Genomic DNA, 27562 nt, shown 5'->3' on the forward strand with positions numbered 1-27562 from the left:
GTCATCATGATGTCATGTGTATGCCATACTTGTCTTATTCTTTTTTAATAAATCGAGTTTAAAAAAAATAAACTAAAAAGCAATAATGGAAAATCGCAGGGTCCTCTAGGGCCTCTTTCACACAGGTGTCCCGGATTTTCTCCGTATGCGTCGCGTGTGCATTGCGGGAAAACCGTGCGAGTAGGCACGCTATTGCAGTCAGTTTTGACTGCGATTGCGTTCCGATGTTCAGTTTTTTCCGCGCGAGTGCAATGCTTTTTGCACGCGCGTGAGAGAAAACTAAATGTGGTACTCAGACTCTGACTTCTTCACAGAAGTAGATGTTTTATTAATTTTATTATTTTTCCATATATGTATAGGTTTTTTATGTCTAAATACTGTAAAAATAAATGTAAACTTTGGAAAAAAAAAATTGGGGTGGGGGCTTATTTTTTGCTGGACAATATGTTGTTTTTATTAATACCATTTTGGAGTGTGTGACTTTTTGATCACATTTCATTACTTTTTTGGGGGTAAAAGAAGCAATGAAAAAATAGCAAATTGGCCATTTTGACCCTTTTTTCCATTACGCCATTCGCCATATTGGAAAAATATTTTTATATTTTAATAGTGTGGGCGTTTTCGGTTGCGATGATACCCATGATGTTTATATTTTTGGTTATTTAGGTATTAGATTTTTTATTTATACTGAAAGCGGGGTGATTTTAAACCTATATTTTTTAAAAAAAATTTATTAAGTTTTTACTTTACTATTTTTGTAATATTTTGACAAGGACCATACTCTCACAAACATAAGAATTGCACCATGAGTACCCTCTGCCTCTTCAGTGAGACTGAGCGCGTTTAAATTAATTACCGGCATCCTCATTGGCCATAGAGGATGAACTTGCAAAATCGCAGGGTGTTCAAATACTTCGTTCCTCACTGTATATCAGATGACTACATCAGTGGATGAAGAAGAAAGTAAACTCCAGTTTGTGCGATATAGTAGATTTCATTTAATCAGAAGTGCGGTAAATCATATACATGTGTGACGTTTCGGCCACAATCCGGCCTTCATCAGACTGGTACCGCTATAGGAACTGCTCAGATGACGGGCGTAGTATTGGTAGGTGCAGACACAAGTCTGCAAATGGATATAATAACGCCTGGCCTGGTGTATATGATTTACCGCACTTCTGATTAAATGAAATCTACTATATCGCACAAACTGGAGTTTACATTCTTCTTGATATAACGGGGTGGGAACCCAACCTCCAGTAGCGTACCTACAAGAGAGTGCCACAAGCTTTTCTCATCAATACATCAGTGGATGGTCATACATAATATTGAATTCTGCATATAGGAATAACACTTTACATTTTACGTATAGAAATTATTATGTATTTTCAGCTTTTTTTAATGTCTTTTTACAGGCAGAAAGTTTTGGAACAAAAATCATTGACGAGGATGGCTTGTTTGATTTAATTCACTCTTTACCTGGAAAGAAATCCAAGTACGTTATAGCAGCAGAAGCTGAGGTAAGTGCAGCAGAAGTGCCCAATTATATAACGAATCTTGTATTTAAATGGGATTTATCGCCCATTTCCTTGGGGAACACAGGAAACCTTGGGGTATAGCTCAACTCCCTAGGAGGCGTGACACTAAGTGAAAACTGTTAAGCCACTCCTCCAGCAGCTATACCCTCAGCCTGGAGAGAGAGACTACCAGTTTTTGCTTAGTGTCCAAGGAGGCAAGACACTCCCTGCTCCGCAGGGCTGTTTTTTCTCCTTAATTTAAATTTAAAAAAAATATTTTTTTATTTTTACTATTCACAGGGACAACAGAGACGCCTGGACCTCTCTGTTTCTCCCGGGGTCGATCTGCGCCAGTGCCGGTCATCCGCACTGCTGCCTCCCCCACAGAAGACAAGGAGGACCAGGGCAGCCCAGCTCCCCTGCATCCCGCCAGCGTAAGGGTCACCCACACGTCAAGCCCCTCTCCAGCTTCCTGCCACTGCGGTGCCAGTAGCTGAAGGGGCGACCCTGCTGGAATGGACAGAGGGTGAAGACTTCAGGATGGTGAGAGTGGCTGTTCCAGCCTCCCCCTCCCCTCCCGGACTTCGCTCTGGCCACCTGTTCACCCCTCCAGGGCCTCCTCACCTTCTCAGACAACCCCTCCAGGAGTGCATCCAGACCGGATCCTGGGACAATCATCAGGCGCCCTACTACAGGCCAAGAGCCTTTACTTCAGGGGCATCCAGGCTAGGATCGCAGGCGGGCGCCTGCCGCAGCAGCAAGCAGCCGGCACACTCCTTTATTGCCGGCATCGCAACGTCCGCGCAGGTGAATCGCGGCGGTCGCTCTATTCCTGGGCTCTCTTACTCTGCGGCGGCCGTGCCACTCTGATTGTGGGAGGAAGGCTCGGTGAGATCTATGGGCATTCATTGTGCGCTATGGGGTCGCGGCATCTCATTTACAGCGCTGCAGGACCCCCCCCCCCCCCCTTCTTCCTTTCTTTCTCTAAATTTGAATCGCGCGCGGGAACGAAGCATCGGCGGGGGGGGTGGGGCTTCGCTTCCCGCTCCCCTCTCTTTCCTCCCGCCTTCCAAGACACCGCAAGAGCCTGTGGCCACCGCTGCTGTCTCTTCTCCTTGCTGCTTGACGTTGCTGGATCTGGACGTCTCTCCTGCCACTGCTGCTGCACTGCTGTTGCCTCCTCACTCCCTGAGGTCTTCGGGTCTGGTAGGACTGTAACCCCTTCCTAGCACCAGCGGCCCTTAGCCTGGACAGCCCCCCCCCCCTTTCTGACCAACATGTCTGACCCCTCAGGGGCCTCTAGACCCTGGTACCATGCCTGCACCGCCTGTGAAGCACCCTTTCCACGGGGGCAATCTGACCCCCATTGCTCTGCATGCCAGGCCCCAATACAGGGTCCGCCACTTGCTGTGTCGCCCCCTGTTTCCTCGGATCCACCTGATTGGGCAAGATCCCTGTCCCAGGCCGTGGAAAGCCTTACTCATGTTGTGGGCCGCCTTGTAGACACACAGCCTGCTACACCCCCTGTCGTACCCTCCGGGTCCGCTGCTTCTGCCGACCCGTCGGGGTCCCTCGCTCCCAGTGACGCCTCCAGAGCCCGGCACCTCCAGAAGCGCTCCAGGGCAGAGTGCGTGTCTTCCTCGGATGCGTCCCTATCTCCTCCGCGTGTGCGGACTCAGTCGGGTCCCTCCTCCTCACAGGACATGCCCTCTGAGGGCGAGTTGGTGGATTTGGATTGGGACAGGGACTCGGCATTGCCGTCCAAGCTAGCCTCTGCTGTGGGTCATCTCATCACAAATATTCGCAACACCTTTAAAATTCACGACGACCCTCCCAGCACTGACAAGGCCGGTGTGTCCTTTTTCCGCCCCAAACAGGCGTCCACGGTTTCCCCCCTCCACGCTGACTTCTCTTCGGTGGTCTCTAGGGCTTGGGCTCGCCCTGATGCCCGTTTTACCCCTCCCCCCCCCCCCCCCCCCCCCCAAGAAGTTGGATATCTGTTATCCCTTCCCAGCGGATTGCATCTCCACTTGGGCGTCTCCACCTAAGGTCGACCCTCCCGTGGCAGGCCTGTCTAAAAGCACGGCCATTCCTGTGGCGGACGGGCAGACCGTCGCATGGAATCCCTTACAAAAGCCATATTTGCCGCCTCCGGATCAGCTCTCAGACCGGTCTTTGCTTCCGCCTGGGCCGTGAAGGCGGTCTCGGAATGGGCTTCCCAACTTGACCAGGAACTTGATTCGGATGTCTCTCTTCAGGACCTCCATTCTTTAGCCCACCTAGTTGTTCAGGCAGGGAAATTCATTTGTTAGGCCTCACTTGATGCGGGTGCCCTCATTGCCCGTTCCTCTGCTCTGGCTGTCTCAGTCAGGAGAGAACTTTGGCTGAAAGTTTGGACGGCGGATGCCGCTTCCAAACGGTCTCTTGCTGGACTTCCCTTTGCGGATTCCCGTTTATTAGGGACCCGCCTGGACGAGATCATTTCTGAAGCCACGGGGGTAAAGAGCACCCATCTTCCCCAGTCCAGGACCAAGGGCGCCACTCGAGGCCGTCCTGGTTTCTCTCGCTTTAGGTCTTCCCACAGGTCCTCCGGCCCTCGGCCTGCGACCGGTCCCTCCTCTAGTTCCTCCCAGGATAGGAGAAGCCTTTTTTTCGGACTCAACCCTCCTGGCGTAAGTCCCAACCTGCTCGTCCCTCCGCGGCCAAGCAGACCTCTGCCTGAAGGTGTGCCCCCACCCACCCGGGTGGGGGGCCGCCTCCTCCTTTTCAGGGACATCTGGCAAGCACACGTCTCAGACGCCTGGGCACTCGAGATTGTGTCATCCGGATACAAAATCGAGTTTGCGTCCCTCCCTCCAAATTGTTTCTTTCGGTCCCGTGCCCCGCGGGACCCCGAGTGTGCGGCCGCCTTCTCCGAAGCCATTCGCGCCCTTCTGGCCAAGGGAGTTATTACTCCCGTTCCTCCAAAGGACAGATTCAAGGGGTTCCACTCGAACCTTTTTGTGGTTCCCAAAAAGGAAGGCTCGGTGAGACCGATCTTTGGACCTCAAACAGTTAAACCGTTTTCTCCGTCTTCGCCGGTTCAGGATGGAGTCCCTCCAATCCGTGTGGTAGCTTCTCTGGAGAAAGGGGAGTTTATGTTGTCAATTGACATCCAGGATGCTTACCTCCACGTCCCGAACGTTCGATGTCACCAGCGTTTCCTTCGCTTTGCGGTGGGGAACGACCACTATCAATTTGTCGCCCTCTCCTTCGGCCTGGCGACGGCTCCTCGGGTGTTCACCAAGATCCTAGCCCCTGTCCTGGCCTTGCTCCGCTCCAGGGGTGTTTTTCTGCTTCCTTACTTGGACGACCTCCTTATCAAGGCGCCCTCCTTTTCCCAGACGTCCACCAGCGTGAACCTCGCGCTGCAAACCCTGGAGCGGTTCGGTTGGATTATCAACCTTCCCAAGTCTTCCCTTACACCCTCCAGACAACTCGTCTTCCTGGGGATGCTGCTGGATACAGAAGCGGCGGAGGTTCGTCTCTCACCGGAAAACCGTCTGACCCTTCACCGTTCGGTTCGGACCCTTCTTCTCCACCGCCGTCCGTCCTTCCGGTCCAGCATGCGGGTATTGGGACAGATGGTGTCCTGCTTCGAAGCGATTCCGTTTGCGCAATATCACTCCCGCATCTTCCAGACGGCCATCCTGTCTACCTGGGACAAGTTCCCGGAGAGTCTGGACCGGCCCTTCCTTCTACCTCCCTATGTTCGGACCTCCCTCCTCTGGTGGTTACGGACCCCTCTCCAAGGAAAATCCTTTCTGCCGATGACCTGGTTGATGGTCACCACCGACGCCAGTCTGCAGGGTTGGGGAGGGGTGTTTCCTCCCCGGTCCGTCCAGGGCACTTGGTCTCCATCGGAGTCCAAGTTGCCGATAAACATCCTGGAGTTGAGGGCAATTTTCCTATCGCTCCGGCACTGGACTCCCCTGCTTCGGGGCCATCCTGTCCGTGTCCAATCGGACAACGCCACGGCCGTGGCATACGTAAATCATCAAGGGGGCACTCGTAGTGCAGCAGCTATGCGGGAAGTGTCCCACATACTCCGCTGGGCGGAAGCTCATGTTCCGGCCCTGTGTGCGATTTACATCCCGGGGGTGGAGAACTGGGCGGCGGACTTCCTCAGCCGCCGGACCTCAATCGACCCGGGCGAGTGGTCTCTACACCCCGACGTGTACGAGTCAATTTGCCTCCGTTGGGGTCGTCCGGATGTGGATCTCATGACCTCCAGGTTCAACCACACTCTCCCCACCTTTCTGTCCAGGTCCAAGGACCCTAGGGCGTACGGCGCCGACGCTCTCGTTCTTCCCTCCTTTTTTTTCCCTCCTGTATGTGGAGGGGGTTGGCGGCGTCCAGGGTGTCTATTGCCCGCTTCATCAAGATGGCTATTGCCGAGGCTTACCGCGCCAAGGGCAAGGAGCCGCCTTTTGGTGTTACTGCTCATTTTACCAGAGCGGTCGGTGCCTCTTGGGCTCAGAGGCATCGGGCTTCGGCTGAACAACTGTGCAAGGCGGCCACCTGGTCTTCCTTGCACACCTTCACCAAGTTCTACAGGGTGAACACCTATGCATCGGCGGATGCTGTTTTGGGCTGCCTGGTCTTTCAAGCGGCGGTTTCTTGATACCTCCGGTGGTTTCGCCTTGGGCTGTGGTCCCTCCCCTCTTGGACCTCCCCAAGGTTTCCTGTGTCCCCCAAGGAAATTTGAGAGAAAACTAGATTTTTGTATAACTTACCAGAAAAATCTCTTTCTCGCTCTTCCTTGGGGGACACAGCACCCACCCATTGTTCTGGTTTTACTGATTACAGTTTATTGCCTTTTTTTCACTACTTGGACACGCAACTGGTAGTCTCTCTCTCCAGGCTGAGGGTATAACTGCTGGAGGAGGGGCTTAACAGTTTTCACTTAGTGTCATGCCTCCTAGGGAGTTGAGCTATACCCCAAGGTTTCCTGTGTCCCCCAAGGAAGAGCGAGAAAGATTTTACTGGTAAGTTATACAAAAATCTAGTTTTGTGCCGACTTCCCATGAGAAAGTCACTGTTGGCTATGGATTGTAATAGCTGAAGAAGGTTTCTGACTCGTGAAGTTCAAAGTGGCACAGCCTCTTAATTTTAGAAAAAAGTACCACATGTTGACCCCTCATTAATCAGACGTTTATGGCACGACCTATAAATATGTCATAAGTGAATGTGGTGTAAAAGCAGAGGTGTCTAAGCCTCTGGTTGCATCTGCTTGAGATCCAGCAAGGCTCTGTGCAAAAATACATTAAATCACCATACACAGCCCCTTTCAGGAGCCACTGCAGGTGAAACATGGTATTACATGGAGGATCTTCAGAGATTAATGGACCTCCATGTGATACGTGGAAGCCTATGGCCGTTCTGACTCATGCAGGTCTTTGATGCCCACATGTCTTAATAGAGCATATGGACAGGGGAAGTCTTCATGAGGTAACCTCTTTAATCTCTCGTTCTTCATTGTGACTTGGATAGGTAGGATGCCATGCTCTTTGTTAGTTACATGTCTCTTGTTTTGTCTGCTAATCAGATGAAAACCAAAGTTAAAGCCGAAAAGACCCCAAAGAAGGTAACCAAAAAGCCTAGCCCAGTAAAGAGGACATTAACTCCTGAGAAGAGACAGTCACCAAGAGCAAAGAAACTAGCGGTTGAGAAGACAAATGACGACAGGAAGATGAGCATAAAGCAGGAGGAGAAACCTTGTTCTGTTAAATCACTGAACTTACCGCCAGTCAGTGATAAGACAGAGAGCTTACTCTGGGTTGATAAATACAAGCCAACTTCTGTGAAGGCAATCATCGGTCAGCAGGGAGATCAGAGCTGTGCCAACAAACTCATCCGGTGGCTGAAGGACTGGCACAAGAATCACTCCACTGAAGACAAGAAGCCTGCAGGTAAAGGGCATTGTATATTGGGTCAAGTGCTGTTAGGCGTGACACATTTTATGTAAGTGTAGGTATATTTGTCTCCTGAGAATTTATTGGTTACAGGGTTAGGACCCCCACTGATGTGATAGTTATTTCCTATCCTGTGGAGATACCCTGGTTGAGGAGTGACAGATGCTGGTAGGAGTGAGTACCTGGCCAATGAAAATATGCAAGGCAGGCAGTAAAACCTGGTCAGCAGGCCTTACTTTCTAGTCACTGTGAGATATGAAGTTGGTGTGATGCTGGTAAGCTCAAGGCACCACATTCTGTGGAGGCAAAGTCATGTCCATTCCCTAGGAGCGTCTCTGTAACGTCAGGGGTTGCCTGGACACCCTCCTGATCTGACATCAGGCATGGAGAGACACAAGTGCACCCTGAACAATCAGGTTGTCTATGCAACTGTTCAGACACCCATCAAGTATTGTGCACACATCCTATTCTAGATAATGGAATGTGTGCACCATACGAGTTGGGAGTGCTTTGGCAACAAGACTGGCAGGCGTGCACTTGGGCTTCTCTACACCCTGTGTCAGAGGAGTGGGAGCGACTGCCTGGACGGTTAAAGGACCTTTGAGTTGAGTTTACTGATGAGTTGTGGGCTAAAAGACCTTTGGTGACGTCAGATCACATGCTACATCACCGTGGTGATGTACCATGTGATTGGAGCATGTGATCTGACGTCACCAAAGGTCTTTTAGCCCACAACTCATCAGTAAACTCAACTCAAAGGTCCTTTAGCCCACAACTCAAGTAAAGAAGAGACCGGGAACTTCGAGATCAAGAGGAGAAGGTGAGTTAATGAGTTTATTTTTTTAAACCCCTCCAGCCCTATTGTACTATGCATTCTGTATTCAGAATGCTATTATTTTCCCTTATAACCATGTTATAAGGGAAAATAATACAATCTACACTACAACTAACCCAAACCTGAACTTCTGTGAAGAAGTTCGGGTCTGGGTACCAGTGTCGGTTTTTTATCACGCGCGTGCAGAACACATTGCACCCGCGCGATAAAAACTGAACATCGGAACGCAATTGCAGTCAAAACTGACTGCAATTGCATTCCTACTCGCGCGGTTTTGCCGCAACACACCGGGACGCATCCGGACCTAATCCGGACACGCTCGTGTGAACCCAGCCTTACTCTATCTTTGGAAGATAGACCTCTTCTCTCATGTTTCACTGGTGGTTGGTGCCTTTGGTGGACTTACCATGTTGTATTTAGTACAGTTCTGCTTTTGCAACTAAATGTCATTATATTATTTCAGTAAAATATAGCAAATTTGGGGGCAAGGACGATGGGTCATCCTTTAAAGCAGCCCTGCTGTCTGGACCGCCTGGTGTTGGAAAAACCACTACAGCTGTTTTGGTGTGCGAGGTAAAGTTTTTAGTTTTTTTTTGTATTATATTGTATTTTCTGAAATGTCTGTTTTAGTAAATACTTGCATTTCCCATGAAATTATAACTTCAGTGCATCTTTCCTTTTGCCATTTTTGTTATTCCTCCTAGAAATGTCTGCAAAAAAAATGTATACCATTCACCATGTCAATGAGGCATGTCCCTACAGAGTCTGATACTATCCAGTCAGTGCTGACTGTTAGGGGGACACCTTACTGACAAGGTGCATCACTTAAATGTATACATTTGTAAATGTATTCATACACATCCAGAGGCATGGCACAACCTAGATATTATCTAGTAATTGGCAAACAGAGCAGTCCAGCAGCAATTTGGAGACTACATATATATGGGTGCAAAGGGCCTCATGGAGCCTGACTCCAAGGTCTCCAACGCATCCAGAAAATTGAGAATAAAAGGCAGGGTTTATAGGACCCCCGAACTTCTGTTTACTGTGGGCTGTAGACAAGATGCGGCCTGCCCGAGATGTGGTATGTCACCAGCGGGGTTAGTGCACCTCATGTGGAACTGTCCCAGACTCCGACGTTATTGAGGGGAAGGGATGTGACCTATAAATGACCTATAAATGATGTTTTTAAGAGCGGGGCATCGGCTTTCTATCCTCCGTCTCCTTTATCAGGCCCATAAGCTTATTGCTCTCTACTGGATTGCCTCAGAAACGCCTACCATACGAGAATTTAAAGTGAGGGTCCATAGACTTCTTCGTCTAGAACTCTTTGTGTGCCATAAAAGGGGGAATATCCAGAAATTTCATGATATTTGGGATTTATGACTAGCAAAATATAATTTTCCCTTTCTGACTAAAAGATGATACCAAACTCCATGGAATGCTGAGTGGGGGTGGGGGCTAGGAGCTGGATGCCCCACTGCACGTTCTGATAATGTCCAACATATATATATATATATATATATATATATATATATATATATATATATGGGGCGTTGGAGGTATATACTATGTTGGGTAGTTTTTTCTTTATTTTTACATGTGGTATTTTCTGTTATGTATAATTAATAAAAACTATTTGATAAAAAAAAGGGAATAAAAGGCAGCGCTCCAGAAGTACATTTCTCTGCCTCCATGGAGGACCTTAGGCAGTTTGCTAGGTCTCCTTAAAGAGGCCAGCTGTATATGGAGACTTATTGGCAGCAGTGATGGCCAGTTCGCAGTGTTCGCCAGCGAACACATGCGGGCTGCCATCTTGACTCACAAGTCCGGTGATGCACCGGTAAGCCCTTACCTGTGTCGGGAGCCGGTCTGAAACAAATGCGGTCACCGGGAGCAGGCAGTTACGAGAACAGCCCGATGAAGGCCCCCAGCGGCTGTTCTCGGAACTGCCTGCTCCCGGTGACCGCATTTGATTTCAGACCGGCTTGCGGCACAGGTAAGGGCTTACCTCTGCATCGCCGGACTTGTGAGTTAAGATGGCAGCCCGCATGTGTTCGCTGGTGAACACAGCGAACTGGCCATCACTGGTTGGCAATGCTCCATGGTAAAATAATATGCAGAGCTCTCTCTTAAAGAGAGGGAACCATCTCACTAGTGCCACCTTGTGTAAATGGCTCCCTATGAGTCAAAATCCAATGGGACATGACCAGAGAAAATAGTGAAGCTAAATATCCTTCCATAGACAGCAGCTTCAGGGTTCCTCCACAAGGTGGAGCTAGCGAGATGATTCTCCTTCCCTGGGAGATGCCCCTTAGCGTGTCCCTGGAGGAGCTGAAGCATGATGTGTTTTTAGAATGGAATACTCCTAATTCTCGGTTTTGCTGTTTCTATCGGTTGAATCATTTCCATTTAAGAACCATTAAGCTGCCATTTGTAACCATGTTTTGGAAAGAGGGGTAACTGGCGTATGTATTCGAACTCCATTAGTTCGAAAAGACAACTTTTATCACCGTACCTATTGTGTAATGTGGGAAGAAGACCTTCTTTTGTTTCTGAATGGATCTGAAAAACTCCTCAATGAATTCCGACTGTTAAAGGGGTTAATCACTTCCTTAAAATTGATGGGTGATCCTTAGGACAGGCCATCAGTTCTCCATCATCTAGGTGGGCCCACTCTCCACGACATGAGAGCTGCACCCCTTCCACTGTTTTCCAGCTGTGCCTGGTAAACAAGAAAGCGGAGGTAGTGCTTGCCAGAGAGCTTCATTCAGCTGATCAGCAGGCCTGCACTGATCTAGTATTAATGGTCAGGGATCAGCAACCTTCGGCACTCCAGCTGCTGTGAAACTACAACTCCCAGCATGCAAACATGCTCGGCTCCTCTATTAACTCCTATAGAAGTGAATGAAGCATTCAGGGAATTGTAGTTGCTGGAGTGCCGGAGGTTGCTGATCCCTGTATTAGGCTATCCGTTTTTGACAATACCTTAGTGATGGCCTAGAATGCAGAGTCTGTCGGCCAGTTTACCCTTCACTGCATGTCTTTTTTTTTTTTTCAAGCTGTGTCTCTACGTGTAACTTGTGTCTTGCTTCATTAGGAACTTGGCTACAGCTATGTGGAGCTGAATGCTAGTGACACACGCAGCAAAAACAGCATGAAGCAGGTGGTAGCGGAGTCCTTGAACAACACCAGCATTGAAGGGTTTTACTTGGGTAAGGATTTTCTATAGGTCGGCTTTCAATGTACCTTACGGCAGGAGGCTGAGTCTGTTGCTCATTTTCACACCTTTCACTAGGGACCAGCAAATTTGTAAATTCTAAACATGTCCTGCTCATGGATGAAGTGGATGGGATGGCAGGAAATGAAGACCGAGGAGGAGTACAGGTATTATTCCTTTATGAACGCCATAGCCACTAGTGGGATCCCTGATGCAAGAGGACTACAGTTCAAGCACTAGCCAGTTATTAAAGCGATTGGTGTAAAAATGTTTAAATTTTGCAAGTGTTGCCTCCATTATCAAGCAGGGATATTTTTAGACCTAGGGCCCTGCCTTTTGCATCTGGCCTTGACCAGCATAAAGGTCCTTGCAGAGTCACCTTTGCAGAATTTGCTGCTCGGGGTCCTTGAGCTCAGACCTGCACCAGTTCTTAAAGCAAAACCACACGGGACAATTGTCAGGCCAATTTTTGGGAATGAATGTTGGTATGAATGCTCGATCTCGATAATTGGCTCGTGTAAAGGTGCCCCAGAAAACCTGATGAATGAGCAAAATGCTTGTTTATCAGGTGAAATCATTGTTAATGCGGACACCTCAATCATCCCTTCTGAGCAGCAGATCATGCTGTGGAAATGGCAATCTGCTGCCCAGAAACAATGAATCTGTATTAGGACGACCAACAGCAGAAACCATAGCTCGTCCCCATACAATGGAGGTGATCACTGCGTTTAAATACAGCGCTTCACCTCCACTGATGAGCAGGCAGTTATTGGGAAGGAATAGTGCCTTTGGGATAATTGCCTGCTCAGTTGGCGCTTGTAAATGCGCCTTTACAGTGCAGCTCTTCCCTTTTTATAGCTCATTGATGTTTTGATTTGTTTGGTTTTAGGAGCTAATTGCTCTGGTTAAAGGTTCCAAGATTCCCATCATCTGCATGTGCAATGACCGCAATCATCCTAAAATCCGATCGCTGTCAAACTACTGTTTTGACCTCCGCTTCCAGAGGCCAAGACTGGAACAGATTAAAGTAAGATTGATATTGGCATTGTTTTATTTTTTTATTTTTACAATATTGTAGTTTCTATTTTTTTACGTTCATCTGTGTCATTGGGCTCAAAGTAACCGATGTGTTCTCTATCTCTCAGGGTGCCATGATGTCTGTGGCATTTAAGGAAGGCTTAAAGATTCCCCCACCGGCTATGAACGAAGTCATTCTTGGGGCAAACCAAGATATTCGTCAGGTGAGACCCATTGCACGTGATGAGATGTGTTGCACGTGGACGCTTCTTAGTTTTGAGGTATTTTTCCTTCTTCTTTTAGGTACTGCATAATCTCAGTATGTGGTGCGCTAGCAGCAAAGCCTTGAGCTATGACGATGCTAAGAGTAGTGCCAACAATGCCAAAAAGGACATTAAAATGGTGAGCAGCTTCTTGTGAAGTCAATAAATGTCATGTAGTGGTCACACATGGCCTACTTGGTGGACTTGAAGTTTGAGTTAAATCTTTGTAGTTGTTTGAGAACAATAGGGGGCGTTTGCAAAGATTGGCTTTTTATGCCAGTTTTTGTTTCGCCTTTGTGCTGGACGAGGATAAGCATCATTTATGGTGTGTGCCAGGTGTAAAAACTATTCCAGTCCCTGGCTGGAGAAGATTTTTGCCACTTACTCCAGTTTCCAACCAAAAATGTTGATAAATTTGCTGGAGCCAATGGCTCGGCCCTGTCACACCGTGGAGCACAGTGCAAAAAAACGCTTAAAAAGTCACAAAAAGGCCCTTGCGACTTTTTATTTTTTTACGACTAAAGCTGGCGTAGTGCTATTTGTAAATGACCCTCAACATGCCCGCATGTACATTAAGAATTACTTATTGATCCAGAGACTTTTTGAACATTTGGAAATTTGACAACCCACAATGATCCATAGTTTGTAACACTGTTAAATCTAGCTGGAGGTTTGATTTTCTTGACCATGGCATTTGCCCACAGCTGGAGCAGTGTAGTCAAGGTAATGAAAACTTCATTAACCCCTTAGGCACCAGGCTCATTTTCACCTTAAGGACCAGGCCATTTTTTGCAAATCTGACCAGTGTCACTTTATGTGGCGATAACTTTAAAACGCTTTGACTTATCCAGGCCATTCTGAGATTGTTTTTTTCGTCACATATCGTACTTCATGACACTGGTAAAATGGAGTAAAAAAAAAGAATCATTTTTATTTATAAAAAAAATACAAAATTTGGAAAAATTTGCAAATTTTTAAGTTTCAATTTCTCTACTTCTATAATACATAGTAATACCTCCAAAAATAATTATTACTTTACATTCCCCATATGTCTACTTCATGTTTGGATCATTTTTGGAATGATATTTAGGTTTTTGGGATGTTACAAGGCTTAGAAGTTTAGAAGCAAATCTTGATATTTTTCAGAAATTTTCAAAAACCCACTTTTTAAGGACCAGTTCAGGTCTGAAGTCACTTTGTGAGGCTGACATAATAGAAACTACCCAAAAATGACCCCATTCTAGAAACTACACCCCTCAAGGTATTCAAAACTGATTTTACAAATGTCTTTAACCCTTTAGGTGTTCCACAAGAATTAATGGAAAATAGAGATACAATTTCAAAATTTTACTTTTTTGGCAGATTTTCCATTTTAATATTTTTTTTCCAGTTAGAAAGCAAGGGTTAACAGCCAAACAAAACTTAATATTCATGGCCCTGAGTCCGTAGTTTACAGAAACACCCCATATGTGGTCGTAAACTGCTGTACGGGCACACGGAAGGGTGCAGAAGGAAAGGAATGCTATACGGTTTTTGGAAGGCAGATTTTGCTGGACTGGTTTTTTGACACCATGTCCCATTTGAAGCCCCCCTGATGCACCCCTAGAGTAGAAACTCCAAAAAAGTGACCCCATTTTAGAAACTACGGGATAGGGTGGCAGTTTTGTTGGTACTAGTTTAGGGTACATATGATTTTTGGTTGCTCTATCTTACACTTTTTGTGAGGCAAGGTAACAAGAAATAGCTGTTTTGGCACCGTTTTTTTTTTTTTTTTTTGTTATTTACAACATTCATCTGACAGGTTATATCATGTGGTATTTTTATAGAGTAGGTTGTCACGGACGTAGCGATACCTAATATGTATACTATTTATTTATTTTTTATATATATATGTAAGTTTTACACAATGATTTCATTTTTGAAACAAAAAAAAAATCATGTTTTAGTGTCTCCATAGTCCGAGAGCCATAGTTTTCAGTTTTTGGGCGATTATCTTGGGTAGGGTATGATTTTTGCGGGACGAGATGACGGTTTGATTGGCACTATTTTGAGGTGCGTATGACTTTTTGATCGCTTGCTATTACACTTTTTGTGATGTAAGGTGACAAAAAATGGCTTTTTTTTTTTACGGTGTTCACCTGAGGGATTAGGTTATGTGATATTTTTATAGAGCAGGTTATTACGGACGCAGCAGGTTATTACGGCGATACCTAATATTTATACTTTTTTTTAAATTTTCTTAAGTTTTACACAATAACACAGCCTTTTTAAAACAAAAAAATTATGTTTTAGTGTCTCCATATTCTGAGCCATAGTTTTTTTTTTTTTTGGGTGATTGTCTTAGGTAGGGGCTCATTTTTTGCGGGCTGAGGTGACGGTTAGATTGGTAAAATTTTGGTGGGCATACGCCTTTTTGATCGCTTACTGTTGTACTTTTAGTGATGTAAGGTGACAAAAAAATTGTTTATTTAGCACAGTTTTTTTTTTTTTTTTTTTTTTTTTTTTAATGGTGTTCATCTAAGGGGTTAGGTCATGTGATATTTTTATAGAGCCGGTTGATATGGACGCGGCGATACCTAATATGTCTAAAAATATATATATTTCCCCTATTTTTTACCAATTTTTTTTTTTACTTTATTTGGGGCCAGACCCGCTACAATCAGTTGACTTCTTAAAAACAAAAACAAAAAAAAAAACCACTGCTTTTGCTTTAAAGAGGATTTTTCACCGCTCCTGACATGCCTATTTTAATAGCTTCATGCATTCCCCATGTAATAACAAGTCTGGAAGTTTGGAACATCTATTCTTATGGCTCTATGTTGTACCATTCCTCTATTATTTCTACTAGAAGTTATGAATGAATTACTAGCAGTCTGCAGTAAGGGTACAGAGGGGTGGTAACCAATTGGGGGTGTGTCCCTGCACAGACTCACTCTATCCAATCAGTGCTGCCATCAGTCTGTGCAGGGACACACCCTCAACTGGTTACCTCCCCTCTGTACCCTTACTGCAGACTGCTAGCAATTCATTCATAACTTCTAATAGAAATAATAAAGGAACGGTACAACATAGAGCCATAAGATTAGATGATCCAGGAATGTTATTACATGGGTAATGCGTGGAGCTATTAAAACAGGCATGTCAGGAGCGGTGACAGGTCCTCTTTAAAGGAGACCTCACCGAAGGAAATATATAAAGACCCTTTTATTGTGCATGATGCGCTATGATCTTTACAGGACTGAAGCCTGGGGCTGCACTACTGAGGCATTTCCTGGTCAGACTTCTGTCAGATGTAGTTTTGTAATGGAGATTAAAACTTCCCAATACAACAGTGTCTGCTTCCTAAAAAAGAAAGACCAAAAAAGGGGGTCAGTCAGCACACCAAACCGCAGGAGCACATTGCTATGGCAGGGAAAAACATTAAAAGACAAGAACATGCAATGCGACAATTCACTGAACTATAGAGTACAAAATTGCATAATAATAACAAGTGCGTTTTGTACAAAATTATTTGAGCCCGTCTGCCGGGCGTCAAGGCGATCTCTGTCAGACGGGTTCCTACCTGCGGTTTGGTGTGCTGACTGACCCCCTTTTTTGGTCTTTCTTTGCAGTTTGTACTGGAGGTGTGGCTGCCTCCTCAGTCATGCACTCCTGACCACCCTGTCTGCCCTATAGGCTGATTTTAATTAGTGTCAGCACATAGCAAGGCCTGCTCCCCTTCACTCACTGAAGCCCTGGCACCAGGAGTGAGATAGTTTGTGGACTCTCACTGCAGTCCTTGGTTGGCCCTCTGGATCCAGTGGTGTTGTGGAGTGGGCCTGCTGTGGAACCTACACTCCCTGAAGTGTATGGTAGCCGTCATGGCACCTAACAGGTAGAATTTAGCGTAGGAACCTGTCTGACAGAGATCGCCTTGACGCCCGGCAGACGGGCTCAAATAATTTTGTACAAAACGATTTGCCAAGTATATCGCACTTATAGTGTAGCACTTGTTATTATTATGCAATTTTGTACTCTATAGTTTAGTGAATTGTCGCATTGCATGTTCTTGTCTTTTAGTGTCTGCTTCCTACCTACCTTGAATATTGGCTGTTATATATGTAACACATTATGTGAGGCTGAAATTGATCCTGTTCAGCCTATTCTCATGCAATACTGATCCAGAGGAAGGCAAATGGACAATGATGCATGTGGTGGCATGTGTCCATGTATGGCTCCCATGACTGCACCCGACAGAAATCAGCAGACATCAAAATCTTACAGTGGTACAGCATTCGGAGGCATTCACATGACCGTATTCGTTTTGTGATCTGTGTTCATCCCGCTTTTCACGGGCCCTATTGTAACAATACCTATTCTTGTCCACCAAACGGACAAGAATAGGACATATTCTATCTTTTTTGTGGTGTTGCAAAGAATGCAGATCGGATGTGGACCAAAAACACGGTCGTGTGAATGGGGCATAAGGCTTTGGGCCTAGGGTGTCAAACCATTCTACATGTTTTCACACTCTTGATAATAGGATGGTGTGATCAGGTCATTAGCAGTCGTCCTCCCCCCATTTGCTGGCTGTTATCTATGGCATTCCCTTAACTTGTGGTCATATGTGTTTGGTGTTGCCAGGGTCCGTTTGACGTTGTGCGCAAGGTGTTTTCTAGTGGAGAAGAAACTGCTCGCATGACTTTGATAGACAAGTCAGACCTCTTCTTCCATGACTACTCGATGGGACCTCTGTTTGTCCAAGAAAATTATATTCATGTCAAACCTGCCGCTGCAGGGTAAGAACCCTACCTGATCATGTAGTGATCTTCTGCATACATGTAATTGTCTAACATGCCCTAATCCTTTGTGTTTTCTTCTAGAGGAAACGTGAAGAAACACTTAATGCTCTTGAGCAAGACAGCCGACAGTATTTGTGATGGCGATATTGTAGACAGGGCTATTCGTAGTAAGCAGGTCTGGAGCCTCTTACCTACACAGGTAATGTGTTCATCCAGAATCCATTGTCATCGTTTATCTATCTATTCAACGTCTAAAATGAAAATAAATTCAATCAAATTTTTATGTTAAACTTATTTTTAGAATTTTTGGCGAGTGTTTTAAAAAAATATTTTTTATGTCACCATCTCTATTAAAACATTTGTATATAATCCTGCAGTTTCCACACTGGCCACTAAGCCTAAAATATGCTGAGACTTCCTGTCTTTGGAGAGCAGCTACATGGACCATAGACACAATGGACAGGAGGGGACCCCATTATCTTGTACGGGAGAGTTTTCTAGACATGCTCTGTGACCTGTGCAGAGGTCAGGAGGGAGAAGATAAGGCTACTTTCACATCTGCGCTTTCCCTTTCCGCTATTGAGATCCGTCATAGGATCTCAATAGAGGGGGAAAACGCTTCCGTTTGTCCCCATCCATTGTCAATGAGGACAAAACTGAACTGAAGGGAACGGAGTGCACCAGAATGTGTTCCGATGACACACACACAAAAGCGCTGCAAGCTTCTGAGTGCGTCCTAGGAAACTAATCATGATGGATCCGTCATGACTCACAATGTAAGTCAATGGTGACGGATCCGTTTCCTCTGACACAATAGAAAACGGATCCGTCCCCCATTAACTTTCAGTGGTGTTCATGACGGATCCGTCATGGCTATTTTAGAGATGATGCAACCGGATCCGTTCATAACGGATGCAGACGGTTGTATTATGATGGAAGCGTTTTTGCTGATCCATGACGGATCCAGCAAAAACGCAGATGTCAAAGTAGCCTAAGGCTACTTTCACACTGGCGTTTTGGCTTTCCGTTTGTGAGATCCGTTCAGGGCTCTCACAAGCGGTCCAAAACGGATCAGTTTTGCCCTAATGCATTCTGAATGGAAAAGGATCCGCTCAGAATGCATTAGTTTGCCTCCGCTCCGTCTCCATTCCGCTTTGGAGGCGGACACCAAAACGCTGCTTGAAGCGTTTTGGTGTCCGTCTGACGAAACGGAGCCAAATGGATCCGTTCTGACACACAATGTAAGTCAATGGGGACGGATCCGTTTTCTATGACACAATCTGGCACAATAGAAAACGGATTCGTCCTCCATTGACTTTTAATGGTGTTCATGACGGATCTGTCTTGGCTATGTTACAAATAATACAAACGGATCCGTTCTGAACGGATCCAGACGGTTGTATTATCTGAACGGAACCGTCTGTGCAGATCCATGACAGATCCGCACCAAACGCAATTGTGAAAGTAGCCTAAGCTGTAATATCACCTATTGTGAATGGTGGATCTTATGTTGTCTATGTAGAGATGTTACTTGGTGTAATCCTGTCTGTGGTGATAAAGATAATAGCTACTGAAAAGTTCTGTAAAGTACAGAACACGATATCATGACTTATTAGGTCTAATGGTCACTGGGAAAATTGCAGGATTATATACTTAGTGACATGGAAAAAAATAAAGTACCAAACATTATAAATATTGACTGTGTGAAGAAGACCTTACCATGCAAAAAGATTCTCTGTACTACTACAATTAGGTCCATATATATTTGGACAGAAGATTTTTCTAATCTTTGTTCTGTACATTACCACAATGGATTATGAACAAAACAATTCAGATGCAGTTGAAGTTCAGACTTTCAGCTTGAATTCAGTGGGTTGAACAAAATGATTGCATAAAAATGTGAGGAACTAAAGCATTTTTTAAACACAATCCCTTCATTTCAGGGGCTCAAAAGTAATCGGACAAATTAAATAATTGTACGTAAAATGTTAATTTTTAATACTTGGTTGAAAATCCTTATTTGGCAATGACGGCCTGAAGTCTTGAACTCATGGACATCACCAGACGCTGTGTTTCCTCCTGTTTAATGCTCGGCCTTTACTGCAGCGGTTTTCAGTTGCTGTTTGTCGGATTTTCTGTCTGAAGTTTAGTCTTTAACAAGTGAAAAGCTCTATTGGGTTCAGATCCGGAGACTGACTCGGCCATTCAAGAATATCCCACTTCTTTGCTTTAATAAACTCCTCGGTTGCTTTGGCTTTATGTTTTGGGTCATTGTCCATCTGTATTATGAAACGCAGAGCAATCAGTTTGGCTGGATTTGAGCACACAGTATGTCTCTGAAAACCCCAGAATTCATCCGGCTGCTTCTGTCCTGTGTCACATCATCAATAAACACTAGGGACCCAGTGCCACTGGCAGCCATACATGCCCGAGCCATCACATTGCCTCCGCCATGTTTTACAGATGATGTGGTATGCTTTGGATCATGAGCTGTACCGTGCCTTCACCATACTTTTTTCTTTCCATCATTCTGGTAGAGGTTGATCTTGGTTTCATCTGTCCAAAGAATGTTTTTCCAGAAGTGTGCTGGTTTTTTAAGATGTTTTTTTAGCATAGTCCAATCCATCCTTCTTATTCTTGAGGCTTATGAGTGGCTTGCACCATGCAGTGAACGGTGGTAGATTTGGATATTGATACGCCTATATCCTGGAGAGTTTTGATCACTTGGTTGGCTGTTGTGAAGGGGTTTCTCTTCACCATGGTAATTATTCTGCCATCATCCACCACTGTTGTCTTCCGTGGTCATCCAGGTCTTTTTGCATTGTTGAGGTCACCAGAGCTTTCTTTCTCAGGATGTACCAAACTGTAGATTTTGCCACTCCTAATAGTGCAGCAATTTCTCGGATGTGTTTTTTCTGTTTTCGCAGATGAAGGATGGCTTGTTTCACCTGCATGGAGAGCTCCTTTGACCACATGTTTACTTCTCAGCAAAATCTTTAAAATGCAAGCAGCACACCTCAAATCGACTCCAGGCCTTTTATGTGCTTAATTGAGAATGAAATAATGAATGAATTGCCCACACCTGCCCATGAAAACTGCATTTGAGTCAATTGTCCAATTACTTTTGGTCCCTTTAAAAACAGGGTGCAACATGTAAAGGAGCTGAAACTCCTAAACGCTTCATCCAATTTTAATGTGGATACCCTCAAATGAAAGCTAAAAGTCTGGACTTTATGTCCATGTCCATTATAGAACTATAACTTGAATATGTTTTTGTAAACAGGTAAAAAACAAAAACAACATTTGTGTCAGTGTCTAAATATATATGGACCTAACTGTATAATTAACCGTGAAAAACTCCATTAGACCTCCAGTGCAGATTTCTTTTCACACTTATTCCTGAAGCGGAAGTTGAAAAACCAATGCAAAAGTTTTAATAGTGACATGTACTACACCTCCCAGCATCTAGGCCTGCTCAGGGTATGAAGAAGAGTTATCGGCCATGATAGTATGAGCAGGATCTTAGTGGACCAGAGCTCGCTATCAATGTGTACATGGGTAGTACCTACTTTTTCGATCTCTGAGGCTGACGGTAAAAGAAGCCATTTTGCAGATATCATCTTCTCACTGTGTCATTTTCTGCTCAGGCGATTTATGCCAGCGTCATTCCGGGGGAGCTGATGAGGGGGTATATGTCTCAGTTTCCAAGCTTTCCTAGTTGGCTGGGAAAATACTCATCTACAGGGAAACATGGCCGCATCACCCAGGATCTCTCCATGCATACGTCTCTTAGGTAAGAGCTTCTCTAAAGCTAAACCCGTCGAGGGTCGTAACAAACTGTTCTATTCCCAAAAAGCTGTAACGTCTTAGTTTATATCTGGGGACACAAGGAGTGAGGCAGAAGATGATGATGACGCTGTTCACATTTTGCTTTCTCAGAACGAGGACAAGTAAGTGCGCACTGAACTTGGATTACTTGCCGTATTTGAGGGACAAGCTGGTGCATCCATTGACTGCGCATGGCACTGACGGTGTGCAGGAAGTGGTGGATCTCATGGACACGTACTACCTGATGAAGGAAGATTATGATAACCTAATGGAGATCTGCAGCTGGGGAGGAAAACCAACCCCCTTTTCTAAACTTGATCCCAAGGTACAGTGAAAATATATATGGTAATGTCAAAATCCTTATCCTGATTCAAAAGGTTGAGGAAAAGTAGCACTGCAGGCCCTTAATAGTGTAAAAAAGACTCTCCGTAACCAGGTACCTGGTAATAGTCCAAGGTGTTCTGGTGCACACAGCATTAGATCCTGGCTCTGGATCCCAGTATAATCACATGTAGAAAATCTGCCGCACTCAAAGGTGTTTTATTACCTAATAGGCAGCATACATAGCGTCGTGTCAACTACATGAAGAGTTTTCAAGCCTGGCTTAAGAGACTTCATATAGTCGAAACGTCGCTATAAATGCTTGAACAACTTCTGCTTGAATTGGATGAGTGCTGAAGATTTTGCACGTGTGAGAATCCCTAACGTGATGAAATTAGCCTGTACATGACAATGTTGCTTTCTGTGCATCCAGTCTCAACGCAAATTAATTTCAGTATAAGCCACCATATTCATACCAGGCATTATATTCTGCAAACGTCTGTGCCATCTATTGTTCACGATATTGCAGGTATGTCCCTACATGCAGTTATTCCTGCTGTCAAAAGTGACCGAACCCCCGGCGGAGGCCCTATATGACAGTGTGAAGATCGCTTTTGCTAAAGAAGTGACAGATGGTTTATAAGTCTCACTTATTTAAAGGGAACCTGTCACCAGTTTTATAGTGTCCTAACTAAGGACAACATAAATAAGCGACCGATTCTCTTAGCAAAATGCTGGGTCACTTTCTTTAATTGACCCAGTCAATCTGCCAACATCTTGTATTGAAAAGCTCCAGCTAATAATGATGAGTCCTGAATATTCATGAGCTCCTGACTATCCCCGCCCACCTGCTGCTGATTGACAGTTATTTTCCATATGAATCAGCAGCAGGTGGGCAGGGGAGTGGCTATAGCTCTGAATTAAAAAAACGCTGGACTCACTGACATCACGCTGGACTCAAATCAGCATGCGGCATGTGGCATCTTTGTGTGTGTATATTATGAGGTAACCATCTGTCACACCAGTAAGGGAATACATCTAAGGCACTTTTTAGTAGTTAATGATTGTATATAATTAGTTAGATTATACTCAAATATCCACATGACCGGTTCCCTTTTAAGCAGTACCTGCATCAGATAAAATAAAAAAATCCCATCTGGCTCCTGATGGAGTCTGTAAGGCTAGTGGTCCATGCAGTGATCCCATGTTCCACAGTAAAATTACCGCATTGCCATAATTTGCTTGTGTCATCCATAGGGAAAAAAAAGTTTCAGGCAACCTTGCAAAGAAAGCTATAAACGATGATATATATCAGTCTGCTCAGCTCCTCCTGCTCTATAACATACCGCCTGCCGCTCAGACACCATGTTCAATGTGACAGGTTCCCTTTAATAAACTCAGTACGTTTGACCAGCTCAGTGAGACGGACAAAAAAATAAGGAAGATAACAAACAGCAGGTGGCGCTATACAGATACATTTTATTGAATAACTCAGTGGCTATACTCAATTTTTAATTACATGCAGTTACAAAAGTGTTCAGATCCAGGTGCTGGTTTGAAAAATATAGAAAATGTTTTGGGACACGACCCCTGTTCATGTAGCTCGTACCCTATTCTGAAGATTTAGAGTGCCTTCCCATGGCACCGACTTGGTGTTGCACTGCCCACCTGCTAATGCTTTTCTGTGAATTACAGTGGTTTTTGCCCACATGGCTTATGCAGGTGAAACAACTGCTTTCAACATGTGTTGCTTGTACAATGTGTGCAGCCAAAAAACACATCACACAAGTGTGGCTCCGCAGTGCTGTACATGACTGGCGCCCATGGGGCAATTCTCCCTGACCCTTGGAGACAAATAACAGGCTATCATTTCTCTCAGGTGAAAGCGGCCTTCACACGTGGCTACAACAAGGAAGCCCATCTCGCACCTTACTCTCTGCAAATAGTCAAAGCCTCCAAAAAAGATGCTTCTTCCACAATGCAGTCCGAATATGGTGAAGAGGGGAACATCGAAGACACACAGGCCGAAGAGAATCAGGATGACGATGTCACCGTAGACGCGATGATAAAGGTAAAGGATGTATGGTCTTTACTTGACCTGTTCAGTTTCCAGATGGAAATAGTATTAGAAAAACCCTAATCACATGCAGAGTATCCTATAGATATAGTGGTCTCTGCGGGCTGGAGGGTTTTGATACATGAGGCCCCTCAATGAGCTTCATCACCGGGAATAATAAATGACGGATGCCCCACACACATTGCTGTGTCCTATAGATATCTGAGATATTCACTGATGGAAGTGGATGTATTATCTGATCTTCTCCAGATAATTACTGTGCATATGGCTTAGAAGCAATCTTTTAATATGCTGGTACTAAGTTTCCTGTGCCCACAGCGATGTGTAGGTTCTTTAATAACATCCAGAATTAAAATGATTCATAACCCACTGGGAAATCAATTGCTGCTTCTTGGGCTCGAGCAACTGGAAGTATATTTGTAATGTTGGCTTGAGGTAAGAGGGGTTGGAGAGCCGAAGATTCTTAAAGGGGTTGTCTCACTTCAGCAAATAGCATTCCTTATGTAGACAAAGTTAATACCAGGCAGTTACTAATGTATTGTGATTGTCCATATTGCCTCCTTTGCTAGCTTGAGTAATTATTTCATCACATTACACACTGCTAGTTTCCATGGTTATGACCACCCTGCAATCCATCATCAGTGGCCGTGCTTTCATACTATAGGAAAAAGCACTAGCCTACGTGCACTCCCGCGGTCCCGGCTGTGAGAGTGGCCAATCCTTTTTCCTATAGTGTGCAAGCACTAATTAACCTTCTCTACATGATAAATGCCACTTGCTGAAGTGAGACAACCCCTTTAAGCTTCCTGCTCCTCCTCTTATTATTCATCAGATTGTTCCATGGTTTGTGCACAGTTCCTTATTCGTACCTCTTCTTATAGTAATGTGCTTTTGGCATGTATTCTGTATGTTCCTCGGGGGTCAAGTGGTTCCGTCAAAAAGGTTCTGAATCTAGTCCCTGATACAAGATAAAGGACAACTATATCATGTCCATGTTGAGGATGACTGAGCATTCAGTCACATAGCCTGCTTTAGCAAGGGTCTTTAAAGGGGTTGTTCCCATTTGTGGATCCTTTTGACAGGCCTCATAGCATAGCTGGCCCCCGGTGGTAATCAAACGTTCCTCATTTTAGGGGGAGAAAAAATTCCTTCCCGACTCCAATCAGGCAATCAGAATACCTCCCTGGATCAACGACCCCTCTCTAGTAGCTATAGCCTGTAATATTATTACACTCCAGAAATACATCCAGGCCCCTCTTGAATTCCTTTATTGTACTCACCATCACCACCTCCTCAGGCAGAGAGTTCCATAGTCTCACTGCTCTTACCGCAAAGAATCCTCTTCTATGTCTGTGTACAAACCTTCTTTCCTCTAGACGCAGAGGATGTCCCCTCGTCACAGTCACAGTCCTGGGGATAAATAGATGATGGGAGTGATCTCTGTACTGACCCCTGATATATTTATACATAGTAATTAGATCTCCCCTCAGTCATCTTTTTTGATAATCTTTCAGGGTACTGTAGTCCACCCATTCCCGTAATTACTTTAGTTGCCCTCCTCTGAACCCTCTCCAACTCTGTCTGCCTTGTTTACAGGAGCCCAGAACTGTACACAGTACTCCATGTGTGGTCTGACTAATGATTTGTAAAGTGGTAGGACTATGTTCTTATCACAGGCATCACTGCCCCTTTTGATGTAACCCATTATCTTATTGGCCTTGGCAGCAGCTGCCTGACACTGGTTTCTACAGCTTAGTTTGCCGTTCAGTAAGATTCCTATGTCCTTTTCCATGTCAGTGTTACCCAGTGTGTTACCATTTAGTATGTACGGGTGACTTGCATTATTCCTTTCCATGTGCATAACCTTACATTTGTCAGTGTTAAACCTAATCTGCCACTTTTCTGCCCAAGCCTCCAGTCTATCCAGATCCCTCTGTAGCAGTATATTGTCCTCTTCAGTGTTAATTACTTTACACAGTTTAGTGTCATCTGCAAAAAATGATATTTTACTGTGCAAGCCTTCTACAAGATCATTAATAAATATATTGAAGAGGATAGGGCCCAATACTGACCCCTGTGGCACCCCACTAGTGACAGTGACCCCTCCAATAATGACCCCTGATGTACTCCGCTACTGACAGTGACCCAATCTGAGTGTGTACCATTAATAACCTCCCTCTGTTTTCTATCACTCAGCCGGTTACTTACCCACATACAGACATTTTCTCCCAGTCCGGGCATTCTCATTTTATATACTAACCTTTTATGTGGTACAGTGTCAAATGCTTTGCAGAAGTCAAGATATATGACATCCATTGACTCCTGGTGAAGTCTAGAACTTACCTCCTCATAGAAACTAATTAAATTAGTTTGACAGGGTCGATCACTGATGAAGCCATGCTGATACGGTGTTATATGCTTATTCCAGGATAGCATCTCGTTTAAAAAAAAAAAAAAAGTCAAACAGTTTACCCCTGACATATGTTAGACCTACAGGTCTAAAGTTTCCGGGCTTTGTTTTTGAGCCCTTTTTGAATATTTGCTAAGCACCAACCCTGTGGAACACTCCCTGTCATTATAGAGTCCTTAAATATCAGAAATAAGGGTCTGTCTATTACATTACTTAATTCTCTTAGGATACGGGGGTGTATGCGATCTGGACCCGGTGATTTGTCTATTTTAATCTTTTTAAAACACCGCTGTACTTCTTCCTGGGTCAGACAGGGCACTTTTAATGGGGAGTTTACATTTACATTTTGCATTTTATCTGACAGTTTATTTTCCTCAATGAATACAGTGGAGAAAAAAATATTTAATACATTTGCTTTCTTCATTGCTGTCTGCAACTCCTTCCTCATCACTTTGTAAAGGGCTGACACCTTCAGGTTTAAACTTTGTACCATTTATATAATTGAAGAACATTTTATTTTTGAGTCTCTCGTCTCCAGCTTGGCTGCTTTTATCTGTCTTTTACCTATTATATTATCGTTTTTTAGTGATTCTTCACTACCTTCCTGTTGTAGTAATTAAAATTCTTTCTTTTTGTTATTTATCTACATAGTTTTTTTCCTGTACCTCACCTCAAATACCACAGTAGAGCACAAACTACTGCCATCTTTGACACAGTATTCAACTGTATCACTGTCCTGAGGATGTTGATACAATTGAATTCAGGAGGGCATCTGCAGCTATTGGCCCGGTGAATAAGTACCTGGTGCATCTAGCATTAATTACTCCTGAGAGACCATTATGTAACCAGCCGGTGGGTATGAAGAGGGCTCGGGTGATGCCCTGGGCATTGGTCTACTGGGAAATCTCCCTGTAGAGGCTATGGCCAGTCTGCCCCGATCAAGGACGTTGGGTGTCATGTGCTTCCTGTCAGCAGGGTATTTAAGCAAGCAGTTGCTCGCCACAGTTGCCTGTGAGTGGTCTTCTTGCCTTAGTTTGTGTTTCATGGAGATTCCTGGACTACGGACCTTCTGCCTGTTAGTGACTTTGGCCTCTGACTGCTGATTCTGATGCTGCCTCCTGGTCTTGACCCTGCCATAAGATAGACAGCAGCTAGCGCTAGTTGTATTACCTCACTTATATAATGGGGAATGTGTGTAGATACGTCCTATAGATTGTCCACTGATGAGTCCTACAGCGCCTAGTGCACATCAGACAAAGCACCTAGAGGGAATGCAATTACTGCAATGCAGTTATCTGGTGCACCACATACCTATTGCAGCTGGTCAAACATAAAGTCT

The 27562-nt window shown here is 44.8% G+C and overlaps 1 protein-coding gene across 1 annotated transcript in view; it reads left to right on the top strand.

Annotated features, from left to right (window-relative positions):
- The window catches only part of RFC1 (replication factor C subunit 1), a 98657-nt gene that overhangs the window by 69182 nt on the left and 1913 nt on the right, over positions 1-27562 (top strand). The window contains exons 12-24 of the mRNA XM_040418969.1: positions 1416-1520; positions 7105-7468; positions 8770-8879; positions 11407-11521; positions 11605-11693; positions 12416-12553; positions 12672-12767; positions 12847-12945; positions 17430-17584; positions 17669-17786; positions 21235-21380; positions 21527-21740; positions 23616-23807. Of these exons, the coding sequence (XP_040274903.1) occupies positions 1416-1520; positions 7105-7468; positions 8770-8879; positions 11407-11521; positions 11605-11693; positions 12416-12553; positions 12672-12767; positions 12847-12945; positions 17430-17584; positions 17669-17786; positions 21235-21380; positions 21527-21740; positions 23616-23807 (1941 nt within the window). The remainder of the gene's footprint in view (positions 1-1415; positions 1521-7104; positions 7469-8769; positions 8880-11406; positions 11522-11604; positions 11694-12415; positions 12554-12671; positions 12768-12846; positions 12946-17429; positions 17585-17668; positions 17787-21234; positions 21381-21526; positions 21741-23615; positions 23808-27562) is intronic.

Source organism: Bufo bufo, chromosome 2 (genome assembly GCF_905171765.1).
Source record: "Bufo bufo chromosome 2, aBufBuf1.1, whole genome shotgun sequence".
Classification (NCBI taxonomy): Eukaryota; Metazoa; Chordata; class Amphibia; order Anura; family Bufonidae; genus Bufo; species Bufo bufo.